Source organism: Zonotrichia albicollis, chromosome 6, assembly GCF_047830755.1.
Source record: "Zonotrichia albicollis isolate bZonAlb1 chromosome 6, bZonAlb1.hap1, whole genome shotgun sequence".
In the NCBI taxonomy this organism is placed as follows: Eukaryota; Metazoa; Chordata; class Aves; order Passeriformes; family Passerellidae; genus Zonotrichia; species Zonotrichia albicollis.
Genome location: NC_133824.1, coordinates 37,920,362 through 37,934,126, shown reverse-complemented (window position 1 = coordinate 37,934,126; position 13,765 = coordinate 37,920,362). Strand labels below are relative to the sequence as shown.

The following is a 13,765-nucleotide window of genomic DNA, read 5'->3' as shown; positions in this document are numbered from 1 at the left end:
TGAAAAGTCCTGTGTTCTTCAGAAGAGTTTTCCCCATTAGATAAATCCCCTGGGCTGTTTGCTTTTATAAATTGTGTGTGCTGGAGCCAGAAACAGTATTTTTCAGATTGTTTATGTTCACTTGCCTGTTTTCTTTCCTCTTTTTTTTTTTTTTTAATTATGAGTTTATTTAAAACATTGCTGGATAGCAGTCAGGGAGAGTTTCTATTATTGTCCCTGCATGTACTGGCTGGCTTTAAGTGAAAGGCCTGGGAACATCTGTCTGTGTAACCAACTCCTTCATGGCAGAAAGTTAGAGAGGGGCAACTAGGGATGAGTCCACCAAGGAGATCAATATCTAAGGACATCTGGGACAAATGCATGCATGAACATTGCCCTTCATGTCTTCTGGGGATTCTCTCAAGCACCTGGACTGGCCCTTTACCCCTATAAATAACTGCTGGAGTCCTAAAGAGAAGTGCACTGTATCTAGAGATGGCGTTAAGAGGGTCTCCTGAAGGTGGAGATGAACAGCAGGTTTCCTGTGATGCTTTTTGAGCTAGAAGCCATGAGCACAGCAGAGCTCTTCCTCCTGCCCCCCACTCCCAAGGAAAAAAACCTAACAAAACAGTGCTGGCAACGTTTGCTTTCTATGAGCAAACACCCACCCCAGAGCCCCACCCCTCCCTCCCAGCCGAGGCGTGTGAGGTCGGCTGGGGGCCGAGCTGAATGCTGTGCCCAGCACACTTATCACTGCTAAGGGAGATTTTCCAGATGTTTGTGTCCTCCAGATGTTCAGGAGCGTTTCCTCCGGATGGGGATATGAGCTCAAGGCTTGTTTCCTGCTCTGGCTCACAGCTGACAGCATGGGCTTGGCAGGCACTGCTGCTCCTTACAGCGACCGCCAGGAGCCCAATCCTTGGCACAGCCCAGTAGTAGCACCAGCTTGGGCAAGAAGGGCTGGGAAAGGGTCACTTGGAAACACTCCTCTCAGTTAAGAGAACATGGCCTGCAAGTTGCCTGTGTCTTTTTCTGCTCAGACAGAAACTGGAAACCAGACATCCCAGCTTAATCTAGCTGCAGTGCCCAAGAGCAGAGAGGGAGGAACATCAAGGCACAAAAGGAGAAGTGAGGCAAAGACATGCTGGGATTTGGGGAGAAGAAGGGTGGGTGTTGTGGCCAACAAAATTTGGCTGCATTTGCCCTGGACTCATTTTGTGGTTCCCATCATCGCTGGAGGAGGTGGAAAGATCTTGCCAAACAGTGCCCCTTCCCACAAGGAGGTTCAGAAAGAGGCAGAAGCTCTGGTGAGGTGCCCAAAGCTCACCCATCACTCCATCGACTCCAAGACTTGTTCCCTTCAGCACGTGTACAGATGCTTTGCTAAGACAGACCCAGACCTCTAAGACCTGTGTAGCCTTTTTGCTCTGTGGGCACGAGCAGGGTCATCCCCAAATGTGAGGGGAGAGTACTGGGAACAGCCCTGCTTGTTCTGATGGGGAATGAGTGCTCATGAGTGTCCTCTTCTGTTTCAGCTGTCTGGACCGTGTCTTGGCGAGGTTCCCACTGTGCAGTGTGCAAGGAAAGAGGTGAAGCAAAGGAAGCAGCAAACGGATTCAGAGGAGGAGTACTGGGGGGGAGAGGAGCAGGACGAAGAGGACAGGGGGAGCATGAGGCCCTCCAAGGACTATCTCGCACTTCACCCAAGCCTGTGGCAAACAACTTTTTTTTTTTTTATCCCCATCCCCTCATCCTTTGGCCTCCTCCCACCCCGGCAACTGTACAAAGCCACAGATTGAATCACAGTAAATTATTATTTGATCGTCTCAACAAATCACCTTGATGACTGTGTCCTCCTTCCAGAGGCTGCTGCTGCTGGTGCTCTGGAGGGATCGCTGGTGGGATGGTGGGGAGGAAAGGGTGCTGACATTTTCTCTCCACAGACCAAGGTCATGCTGTAGATCATGGAGGTGATCAGGGTGGGAGAGAAGCTCTCACTGCAAGACAGTTTGTCTCTGTCTCCAGCAAGTCTTTGTCATGTCCTCCCCAGCCCACCTGGAACTCTGCTGGCCCCAAGTTTTGGGAGGGTGGAAGAGTGCAACCAGTCCAAGCCTGTCCTTGGCACCCCTTGAGTGCTTTGCTTTCAGCCTAGGCCTTGTGGGATTTATGGCCTCAGATACAGTGCCTGGAAGGGAAGAAGCATCAGCAAGGAGATTCAAGAGCTGCTTTCACCTCAGCTGGTACCAGTCTGTTGCTTCCCTGATTCCTTTCCTGTCAGCTTTTTGTGGCACAAGACCTCCCTCATGTGTTGTGCTCTAGAAGTAGAATTGGGACTTTTTGGTCCCTTCCAGCCCTAGTTATGCTAACACCTGTATAGCACATACACCTGGGGCTGCTCCAGGATGTACAGGTAAGCAAATCCTCGTCTGCCCGGTGCACGGCTTCTGACTGGTGAGCATGTTGAGAAGGGCTCTCCTGCACTGCAGAAGCTGTCTGGCTGCTCAGCAACTAAGACTAAAGGATTCAAGCTTCCAGTTCCTGGGTTTCAAGTGGGTAAGAGTGTTTTGGATTAGGGCTAATCTGTTGGGAACCCTGCCTTCGCCCAGCTCTGCTCCTTTGGGGTTTTTGCCTGAGGTCTGACCTACGTGCCTTTTACTTGCAGCCCTGAGACAAGGCTGCATTCAGTGCAGTGGATAGTTTTCCCTCTTCCAAGCTATTGCACAGGCTTATTTACCTGGCATCCAGAATTAGAAGCATCAAAGGAGGAAGGCGATCCAGCTGAGTGCAGCAGGGAGCTGTTCTGCATGGGCTAGCCCAGGCCTGAAGAGGTGCTGGGTTTGGCAGCCAAGGTTGGTGTGGGTTGGGAGCAGTGAGGGTGGTGTGTAAGTCACATGGCAAAACCAGTAAAAAAACCCTGGTCACCCCCAGCACAAAGCCACAGCCCACCCAGGGCTTCCCAGAATCCTTGCAAGCAACCTCCCATCCCACTCCCCATCCTCTGTCAGGCCAGGCAGCAGCAGAATTAAAGCAACACAATTCTACTCCCATGCTCCTGGGGGTACTGTCTTTGCTTTTGGCCTGGACAAGAGAGGACTTGTGCTAATGGCTTGCTTTCTGTAAATGCCTGCTCTGAACTGCTGTAGGGCACAGCCCCACCTTGGCTGCAGCTGCCTGGCACCCTGTTCCTGCAGAAGGGCTGATACCAGCTCCTGGAGTGGGAGAAGTTGCCTGAGGGGAGAGTGCCCTGCCTTTAGCTGGGTGTGCTGTTTACAGCAGTCTGTCCCTGTGCTGGAGGATTGCTGAAGATGCTGAAACTAGTGTTACATGGTAGGACTGAACAGAGACTCCCAGAAAACCCAGAAGACCTCCCACTCTGAGTTGTTTCAAGTGTGAAGACTGGAAGAATGGGGGTTGTTCCTAAAGTTGGCATCTTGTGCACAACTGGCCACAGGACAGCAGTACTTTGTCCTTCTAGAAGATGACACGGGGACCCTTGCTTGGTAGTGTTACTGCACTAGAACCTGGTGCTCTTCATCTGCAGTAGGACTTTGCCCTTTCTTCCCCAGTGAAGGATAGGATAGATCTATCTGGAGGCCTTCAGAGGAGAAGTAACACTCTGGTGCTCCCTCAAGGACTGGGCAGCTCTAACCACTGAGAGTCTCCTCTCATTTCTGGCTGGGAGACAAATGCCACAGTCAAGTACTGGGAGCTGCAGTCAAGGAAGCTGAGGAGCTCCAGGGAGTGCCAGGGCCAGGGTCTCTTCACAGGGCAGGCAATAGGTGCATTCCCAAGAAATGGGCACATCTTGGTGAGGATGTGCTAGAACAGCACTGGCCAGAATACAAACTACTTAGAAGAGTTTGGTGAGGAGCAGGAAGCTGAAGTAAGAGCATCTCCCTTTCAGAGAGGTTTTGCACTCAGGGTAAGATTTTCAAGCTTGTCAGACAATCCTGGTCAGTAACAGACCATCACAGGAGCTGGTTAGTTTTTTGCTGTAATTGGGTCACAAGAAATCCAGACTCAGGTCATTGTTCAAGTCCCTGCTAAAAGCTGGAGGTAGGTTAGGAGCAAAAGGAGGTGCTAAAAGCTTGACATCACAGATCTCCAAAAACCACATATTAATTGTGTATTGTCATACTGCATCTTTGTTCCAGGAGGAAAATCATGACACATCAAGATACATCAGCTGTGATCTGGTCTGATCTTTCTGTTGGCAAAAACCAGATTGTATCACTTCTCTCAGGTGGAGTTGTTACTCTTGACGTGGCTTTTTTGCTGCTTTGGTGCTGATGATCTGGGAACAGGACATCATCTTGCTGGCCCCTGACAGGCAGGAGGTCGGTACATGAGCTCACAGTGTGTTCTGATGTGCTCGCTGAACTTCTTGAGCCTGAAAGTAATACCAGGATTACAGTTTCACTGGAGTGAATGTAGGTTTGGAGAAGAAACAGAGGGGTTTGGAGTTGATTTTCCCCATAGTTATTCAAGGCACTTTTGTTTTAGAAGTACTTGGACTGGAAGATGAAGTTTTCAGACACTGCAGTTGTTTCCCTGATGATAAGGAGTCTGTTGTGTACCTCAGTTCTGCTTCAGAGGCATTAGCTCAGGCAAGCAGAATGTGTTTTGATTATTTCTGTTGTACAGCTGAAGCTGGAAGAGTCCACAGAGGTGAGCTTTTTGCTCTGTTTGAGTACATCTGCTCATCTCTGGCTGTTGTGATCTCTTCAGCTGGTCATGGCAAAGCTGAACTAAACTTGTGCTGTGGATCTCCAGCCAGTGTGAAAACCAGCTCTGAGAAGGCTTCAGTCAGCCTCCTACTGATTATGTTGAGACTGCATATCCCATGATGGAGGAGTGCCACCTTTGAACCCACACTTAAATTACAGAATAGCTGACGAGGTCTGTTCTAATCTGGTCAGGTCCAGATGTCTCAGGACAGGCGTATAATACATGTTCTTCTCTCATATCATTCAAGTGCCTCACACCTCTTACAGAGGGGTTGGGGCTCCAGAGACATCACAGCTGAGTCAACTACCACAATTGCTTACAAGTCCTTAAAGATGCTGAGCAAGTGCTGGAACCGATCTCATGCCTTTTGGTCTGTGAGGGCTTCCACAGGAGCATTCTCCTAAGCCAGCACAGAGGGTGACTCCAAAGCAGGTGAGTGCATGGTGCTTGCCAAGGGCTTTGGCAAAGACCTGCGTTGTGCAGGAGCTGGTAGCAATGACTCAGTGCTGGAGTGAGACCTGAGATGAGAGTGGTGGTGGGGGCAGCTGAATGAAAGGCTGAGTATTACAGAGCAGCTCTGGCAAAATGCTGGCCTCTGTGTGGTTGGGTAGAGGAGCAGACTAGGTTTCCCTTCTGGACTACAGCCACTGCTGCAAACCTTTCCAGCCTAAGCAGTACTTGTGTATCACTTCTTGCCTTCACCATAAAGGTAAGCAAAGCTACTCAGGAAACAGCTTCCGCAAGTCTGTAGGCTTAGATGTTCCAGGAGCAGATCTCTGATGTGAGGCCAGGCTGAATGGCCTCCAGGGCACCAGAGTGGCCCAGGTTCTTAATGGGATGGCTGGAAGGGGGTCTTGTGATATTGCATCCCATGTAGCCACAGGTACCTCTAAGGGACCTCATAGCAATTTTGGACAAAATTGGAAGTTTCTTAGTTTACTTTTCTCTGTGTCTTAGGAGGAGCCTGTTTTACTATGTGGAAGAATAGCCAGGCTTTAGTGACTCCAATCCCTTGGACTCATGTCTTTGTGTGTGCCTTCTAAGCCTTTGCATCCCCATCTTGGGCTCTTTTGTAACTGCTGCTAGTGAGTAAGGATGCCTGTGGGATGGGTGCACCTGCTGCATCTCCTGGTGAGATGTTTCAGCTGTGGGTTGGTTGTCTCCTGGTGTCCACATCCTTCTAGGTGAAGAGGATGCTGGTGTGTGCCCTGTGGGCCTCCTCAGCCTCTGAGGCAGTAGGATTTGGGAGATGGTTTGGAAAGCGGTCAGACCTGCCTCTTTAAACTGCCAGGCTGTTATTTTCTCCATACACTGCTTTATACTTGGGGATGTGCTGTAGGAAGGGGATGACATTGCTCAGAGGATGGTGTGACAGCCACCATCCTGGCCCCCAGCAACTGGTGCGAAGGGGAAGAGGCAGATGGGCTTGGCCCTATGTGCAGCTGCTTTGCTCTTGCTATGGGTTAAGTACAGGGTGTGTCGCTTAGGAGAGCTATGGTACCAGCCCTAGCAAGGGCTGCTGGGTCTGCCCTTGCTCTGCTCCCCAAGTCCCATCCACTACTGCCATGGCTCCTCTGCAGCACACAAGGAGCATGAGGAGCATGACAGCAGCGTGCAGCTCCCACAGGTGCCACAGCAGCAGGTGACAAATGACAGCACAGCAGCACCACCATGGCAGGAGGACACAGCAGCACGTGAGCAGCAGGTGAGCAGCACAGCAAGGCCAAGAAGAGGAATGCTCCCAGGCCCAGCCAAACTCCAGCTGCCTCTGCCAAACTGGCTGGGGCACAAAGCTGCCAGACACAGCACACCCATCTCTCTCCTCCTGCTATAGGGGGGATTAGAGCCTCCTAAGGCAGCACAAAGCCTTGCTCCCTCCCTCAACTTCTTTGCTCCAGGCTCCACTTAGCATCAATTATTCAGTGCCAAGTGGCTGAAGCCTTGTGGAGGCATGCAGCAGTTGAGGAGCTTTCTGTGTTGTGGGAGGTGGGCAGGGATGGTGATAAGCACAGCCAGGGCTTGGCTGAGAGGCAGCAAGCAGCGAGGACAGACCTGCTCTCCTGCTTGTCCCAGCTCCTGGGCCTACTGGGTTGGCTGTTCCTGAGCCAGGAAGGACAGGAGCCACAGGGGGCTGCCAGGGTAATAAAGCTGAGCACAGCTTGGGGAGTTTGCAATTCTGCCTTGGGAACCAGCCCTGGGAGCTGGAGAGCTGCTGTGAGGACAGCAGTGGCTCCACAGGAAAAGGGAGATGATAATACTGGCAAATACCAAGTGCAGAGGAAGAGGCAGTGGGAGGACCTGTCCCTGGCTGATAAGACCACTAGGATTCAAGCAGCAGCCTCAACACCATCTATGACACTCTTTTGCTGCTGGTCCCAATGCTGTCCATCAAGTGGGTATCTGTAACCTTGGGCTTTGGGATTGTCCTAAGCTTTGTCCCCTGCCAGCAGCAGTCAAGCCCTCAGGGGGACAGGAGGGGAAGGACTCTCTGCAGTGGGTGCTTGGCACCCCAAAACCATACCTGAGAGCCCCATCAAGCACCAATTCAAGGCTGGGTACCTCTGTGGCTCCTGCACTAGCTGGAGGGATGCTGTAAGAGGAGGGGGTGGAGCCATGCCTGTCCTTGGTCCCTGCAGGGACAGGGTGAGAGTACCACAGCCACAAGGCCACAACTGGGCAAATGCAGGGAGCCTGGGGATCAAGGATACCAATAAGCAATATCTTCCTCCATTTTTTTTTTCAACAACCACGTGAACCAAGGCTGTTTAATGGAGGAACACAACCCTCAAACCTAGCACAACTCACCTTCCCTTGAGGAAGCTGCCCTTCTGGACATTTCTGCTCTCTCCTTGACAGGGGTGCTGTTTTAGCAGTTGGATAAATGCCATTTCTAAACCCTGCACTGCCTGTCACGTAAATAACTGTGGCAGAAATTCAAACCTGGTCCCACCTGGCACCGCCTGAGGGTTCAGGGAGCTGGTGGCCAGGAGGTGACACAAAGCAGCTTGTGCAATGAGGCTGTTTGTGAGCACCTGGAACACAAGAGGGATGAGGTTTGCTTCACTCCAGCCTGGGGATCTCACCCTTGGTCACAGTGCTGCAATCCCTGTGCTGGCATCCAGTGAAATTGCACAGGAGATGTGCCAAGAGCTGCATCCTCATGCTGCTTCTGTGACAGTAAACACTGGTGTTCAGTAGTGCTGGGGCTTTCTTTTTCTGTGGTGTTTCAGACCAGGTTTTAACCTAATTAATATAAATGAGCTAATTTAAGGGCATCGGAGAACAATTTTTGTTCCTGTTCGACCTCTCATGTGTGGCAGGGCAGTAACAGAAGCAGGAAACCCAGCCTACAGCACTCAGTGGGTGACAGACACATGGGGATGCCAGTTTCAGGCACTGTTCTTAAATCCTAGGGTGCCATTTAGCTACTTCTGACCCCTCCATCTGCTGTCACTCTTTGTGCCCTCTGCACTACTCTGGCAGAGACAGAGCTGTGTTTACCATAAACATGCTGCTTAACACTAAGAGGCAGCTTTCTCTCAGGGGAGCCACAACACTGCTCACTGCTCACATTTAACACCTCAAAGGCAGCAGTACCATCGTCATCTAAGCCCAGGAAGCCCTGGCTATGAAATCTGGGGTGTGTCAGAGGTACTGCTCACGCACAGCTTTTTAAAATGCATCCTCAGCTGTCAGCAGCACCACCTCACACTCCCAGTGGCTGCTGTAAATGTGACTCAGCTCAGCCCTGACTCACGAGTGTGAGTCGCACCCACCCACCCACCTGCTGTGCCAGGAGCTGTGTCCACCCGCTCCCCCTCCCATCCAGCCTCCCTACACTGCCTACAGGCAGGAAAACAAACTCCAAACACAAAATCTTGGCCAAAACACAAGCTTCAGCAGTGCTGCCGATCAGCAGCTGTGTGTGAGAAGGGATGCTGCCCTTTGCTCAGCTGGGAGAGGATGGTGGTAAGTAGAAAAGAACATTTTGCTTTCCACTGCTATTGGGGATGCCTGGATTTAATGACAATAGAAAATCAGGGAGGAAAGCAGAGATGGAGCAGGATGGACCTGTTGCAGCTGAAGCATACACAGTGAACCAAGCTAAAAGTCATCAGGAGAAGACAACCAGTCTTGGTGCAGCTTCTCTTCCTGTAAGAAACCTTGTGGAGTCTGAATTTGTGCTAAACTTCTTTAACCATTATTACTACAACCATGTAAAACACAGCATCAAACACTCTGGACAGTTTGGATCAGCATAAAAAGGAATGATTGACTTTTTTTTTTCCAAAAAAACCCTTCCTTTAAAAAAAACAAACTGAACAAACAAAAAAAACAGACATAAAAACTTTTTTTTTTTTCTTAAAAGTAATAATTATAATACATTAGAAAGAGTCATGAAAGAAGCGTTCCACGCTGTAAACAAGAAGAACAAATAAAAAGGAAAGCAGACAGTAGCCAGGCTCTCAAAGTGCATGGCCAAGAAACCCTAACCTCAACCTCTGGCCCCTGCTGGAGCTGGGTCCTGTGGCTCCTGCTCTCTGCCAGTGCTGCAGCCACTCAAAGTGCTCTATCACAAACAAATAACACAAGGAAAAACAAACTAAACCTAAAAAACCCAAACACACAACGTTGGGTCCTTACCTCTGCATGGAAGGCAGCAAGGCCACCATTGTGTCAGGGCTGCAAGGACAAGGATGTGGGGAGCTCCTTTCCCATGTTTGCTCACAGTAAGAGTGGTTTCTGCTGAGGGGTCGAGACTCTTGCAGGGGGCTGGGCAGGGCTGAAAGTGGCTTGGTTAGGTAATTTGTGCTGCTGAGCTGCCACCCTCATCCTGCTCCTTCCCTTCCTATTCCTGCAAAAGAGCTGAGGCTGGGCCATGCTGCTGCAGACCCACCATGGCTGCAGCTTTGTTGCAGCAAGAGGAGACAGACAGGAGTGAGCATCTCCTTGGGGATCATGCATTGGTGTGTTCCAGTGAGAGCATCACACCAAGGACAGCAATGCGTGTTACTGGTGGTTCCCCCAGGCCTGAAGATGACTGAGGACCTTGCTGCTCATTCCCATTAGGGCTTGGAGAGAAAGACAACTCCCACCACTTTCCCCATCAAAATTCACGTTGAACATCATGCACCAAATGCCATGCAATGAGTACTGTACATTTGACAGCTCTCCAAAATTAGAGCAAACCACCTTTTTAAAATGTTAATACTGCAAAACATCCCAGACACACTGTGTGAGGAGTCTGGGTGCACAAGAAACATGATGTGCAAAGGCTGTGTACCTGAAATGAGGGAAAATGGGTTAAAACAAGGGGAAAGAGGTCTCAGCTCTTGCGTGTGTGATGCTCAGATGCATTAGGAGTCCTGTGTGGGCTTCAAGGAGAGGACAGAGCCCCAAGCTACAGAAGCCAAGATGTGACCAACAGCTCTCAGATGCTTCTCGTTGCTTCCCAGTAAGCTGCTGTGGCCAGTGGGCTGCTAGCAAAAGGCAATGGATATCTGTCCTGAAATACTGCTCAGGTATTTTAACACACAAATAACATTTAACTATGCACAGTTACGGAAAAACATACTCTAAATTAAAAACAATTCAAGCACCATTGTCCTAGAAAGGACCTGTGGTGTCTCAAAACACAAATACTGAACATTCAAAGAGCACTTTTCCTCAAACAGCAATGCTTGACTCCTCACAACACCCCTGCGAGGTAGCTAATAGGGTTTTCCCTGCTCTACAGAGGGAGAGGATGGGCAAGGTTGGAGGCTCAGTGGAAGAAGATGGGGTCTGGGACAGAGCTGGGGTTCCAATGAAAGCTGAGGGTGCTGTGGTCTGGCTGGGTACATCCAAACAAAAATCCAGTGCTCCCTTTGACACTCCCTGTCAAACATAAACCACCGCACGTACACAAGGCAAAATAAACCCTGATAAATCATAGAACCATAGAATATGCTGAGCTGGAAGGCATCCACCAGCATCATCAAGTCCAGCTCCTGGAACCCACAAAGTAATTTAGTGGAAGTTTTCTGCTGGGCTTTCAGGTAGGCTTTAGATCAGGTTATGCAATTGAAGCAGCCTTTGAGATATAAAAAAAAAAATTAGTTTTCAAAGTCTCATTAGAACTTACAGGAGCTTTTGCCCAGGATCTCTGTTGAAGGAATGGGAATCCCACTTGCAGTCCCACCTAAGGTTGCACTTGCAGCTACCCCTTCTGGACAGCAATGTCAAATCCAGCATATCTGGATTGCTTCCTGCTTTTTCACTGATCTGCCTTCCTGATGAAGTCCCTTCTAAGGGTGAAGTAGATACTGGAATCAGAATTTTGGACCAGCTCTTTCTATGAGGTGTCTCCCCAGATCCTTGCACATCTCCGGCCAATGGCCTGGGCTGTGCAGCAGCTGCACCTTGGGATGGGGAGGAGATGGACAGTCCTTTAGGACTTAATGCATGAAGGGCAAGTGGGCATGTGGGCACCCATCATGTCCAACTTTCCTTCCTGTTGTTAATTCTCTGTGGGCTCAACCAGAAGGACTAAGATTAGGTTCTGGGCAATGTGCTCCCCCTTCCCCAATTCCTATGCCCTTTCCACTCTGACACTTAACTTACTCAAAGCAAAAGTGGACTTATCTGCGGCACTGTGATTAGATGCCATCACGCGTCCAGCAGCTGGGTAGTGCAGGCGGGTTTCCTGAGCCAGCAGCCCCTTCTCCTGTCTGAGGAACAGAAAGGCAGCGAGCCTGCTCGCTATGCTGGCCCTGGGAAGGAAAGGCCAACAGAAAGGGCACTCGGCCCAAGAGACCAGGCTCCACCTTCATCACTGTCCTTGTTGCCCTAAGAACCTGGGAAAGGACCACTCTGCTGGCAGCCCCCCCACCGGGCTGACACCAAGGAGATGTCCAAGGGACTCAGCAGCTGTTAAATCTGTCCTCCTAAACACCATCCACCATGGCAGCAGGAGCCAGATACAGCTGGGCACTGCTTTGTGGAATTGCATAGAGGGGGCAGCAGGCTGCCTGTGTCCTGCCAGGATGCCATGGCACTGCCTGGAAATTCTGCTGCCTACAACTGCAGGTCTGGGAAATGAAATAAAGATCTATTGCTACAAAGGCCTTTGAAAGCAATGCTGTGGCTGCGCCAATGGGGCATTGTAAAGAAAGCGTTTCGGATTCCGACACCTTGTGCCTGCTTGCTTGGTCGCGGGTTCCCACAGACAGGAGCAGGAGAAAACACGCAACGAACTCACCAGCCCTGCCCCTTCCCCCACGTGATGAGACATGGGGAGCTTTGAGGAGCAAAAACTGAAAGCATTTTCCATTTTGTCCATAGGAAACATGCAAATCCAATCTGCTGGTGTCTCCTAGTGCTGGTGGCCACCGCTTCATCTCCTCACTGGGCACTCGTACCAAAGCACAGCATGACGTGCGATGGTGCTGTGCTGTCACCCTGACAGCCCTGCTGACAGAAGGGGATCCTGTAAATGGGGCAAGGGTGCTTCTCCAGAACCCACTTCTCCCTTAACTTCCCCTTCCCATCCCCACTAAAATGTCACCGATTTGGGCAGCTTTGCCAGGGAAGGAGAGCCTGAAAGGAAACTGTTCTCTGAGCGGGATTTGGCAACCTGTGGTGGTAATTTTGGTTTGGGGCTCAGTGGGGGTCGTGGGGCTTTCAGTGCATTTAATGGTTTCTGGAGGCTTTTCTGAACCTCTGCCTCCTCTGGGTCCAGCATAAGAGGTGGTGGCATGGAGGTGGTAGGCAGAGGATGTCCAGTCTCTGACAAAGGCAATGCCACCTGCTTTCTGTTCAAGAAGTCCTGCTCTGTCGCATGGGCCAGGTGCAGGGGAGTGGTGGTTTTGATAACGACATAGGGGCTGTTCCCTTCCACCACAGGGGACGGTGCCCGCTGGGTGGGGCAGCCCTCGGCCAGCCCTGCTGCCTCTGGCTCTCTGCTGGACAAGAGGGGCACACTGCCCCCTGCCTGCCTGTGCGCGGGCAGCACGGCCTCGGGCCAGCGCGTGGTGCGGGCGGGACTGCCCAGCCCATTGTGCTGCAGGCTGAGGAGCTCCCCTGTGGATGCAGCTTTGGATGCCGAGCGCTTCAGGCCCATTTTGTCCGGCAGCACCGCCCTGCAGTGCCTGTCATCCGCCGCCTCCTCCCCGCGCTCGCTCTCGGGGGAGCCATGGCTCTGTGATGTTTGGGACAGTTGCTGGCAGCCGGCTGGCAGAGGATGGGGGGCTGCTTCGAGCACTGAGTCTCTGCTCAGGGAAGATGCCTGTTCTCCTGCTGGCAGGGCAGCAGGATTTGGCTGCCATGCTGCCTGGTCCTGTTCTCCTGCTGGCAGGGCAGAGGGATTTGGCTGCCACGCTGCCTGGTCCGTAGCAGAAGGCTCAGCGGTGCCGGAGTCGGGAGGAGCCGGCCTGTTTTGGAGAAAGGAGTCTAAGGAGCTGTGCTCAGCTGGGGCATGGAGGGAGACTCCATGGTCCACCACGGCACAGCCAGGAGCAAGAAGGGGCTGCTCTGGAGGCAGGACCGTGGGCAGGAGGTGTTGCTGGGCCTGTGTCTCGCTTGCCTTCAGAAGAGATGATGGCTGCCCGTCCATGATGGGCTCCACCTGACCCTCCTCATCCGGTGGCCGCCCACCCGAAACAGGCGCGTTTGTTGCTTCAGCTGCTTCACTACCCTGGAAGGTGAGAATCCTCGCTTCCACCACTGTCATTCCTCCTGGTGTGCCAGGAACTCTGTCGGTTTGGGGCTCCCTGTCTGGAGTGCGCTCACCCACCTGGCCATTCTGGCCATTGGCTGCTGTGTTTTCCTTTATGGCTACTGGGTTGAGGGAGAGCTCCAGGCCCAGGGGTTTCCTTGGAAACTCCTCAGGCTTTGCTGCATTGGAAGCAGAGAAAACAAAATAAAACCCAAACTATGCATCAGTTTATGTTTGCATGCCCTGAATGTAAGGAAGACAGATGTTTCCACACAACAGGTACCAGCCCCTCTGGGCTGCCCTGGCTCCCAGCCACACCAGCAGGATGCTCTGGTCCCTGCTGGGCTGCCCACCTTCCCCTCT

General features: G+C 51.6%; 2 protein-coding genes across 3 annotated transcripts in view; one reads left to right on the top strand and one right to left on the bottom strand.

Moving 5' to 3' along the window:
* Window positions 1-1,813, top strand: part of HRAS (HRas proto-oncogene, GTPase) — a 39,454-nt gene extending 37,641 nt beyond the window's left edge. The window contains exon 6 of the mRNA XM_005491614.4: window positions 1,515-1,813. The gene's annotated coding sequence lies outside the window, so the exon portion shown is untranslated. The remainder of the gene's footprint in view (window positions 1-1,514) is intronic.
* The window catches only part of LOC102070849 (uncharacterized), an 82,539-nt gene continuing 70,443 nt past the window's right edge, over window positions 1,670-13,765 (bottom strand). For both annotated transcript variants that reach the window (XM_074543252.1, XM_074543253.1), the window contains one exon: window positions 1,670-13,581. In XM_074543252.1, coding sequence (XP_074399353.1) covers window positions 12,242-13,581 — 1,340 coding nt within the window. In that variant the 3' untranslated portion in view covers window positions 1,670-12,241. The remainder of the gene's footprint in view (window positions 13,582-13,765) is intronic.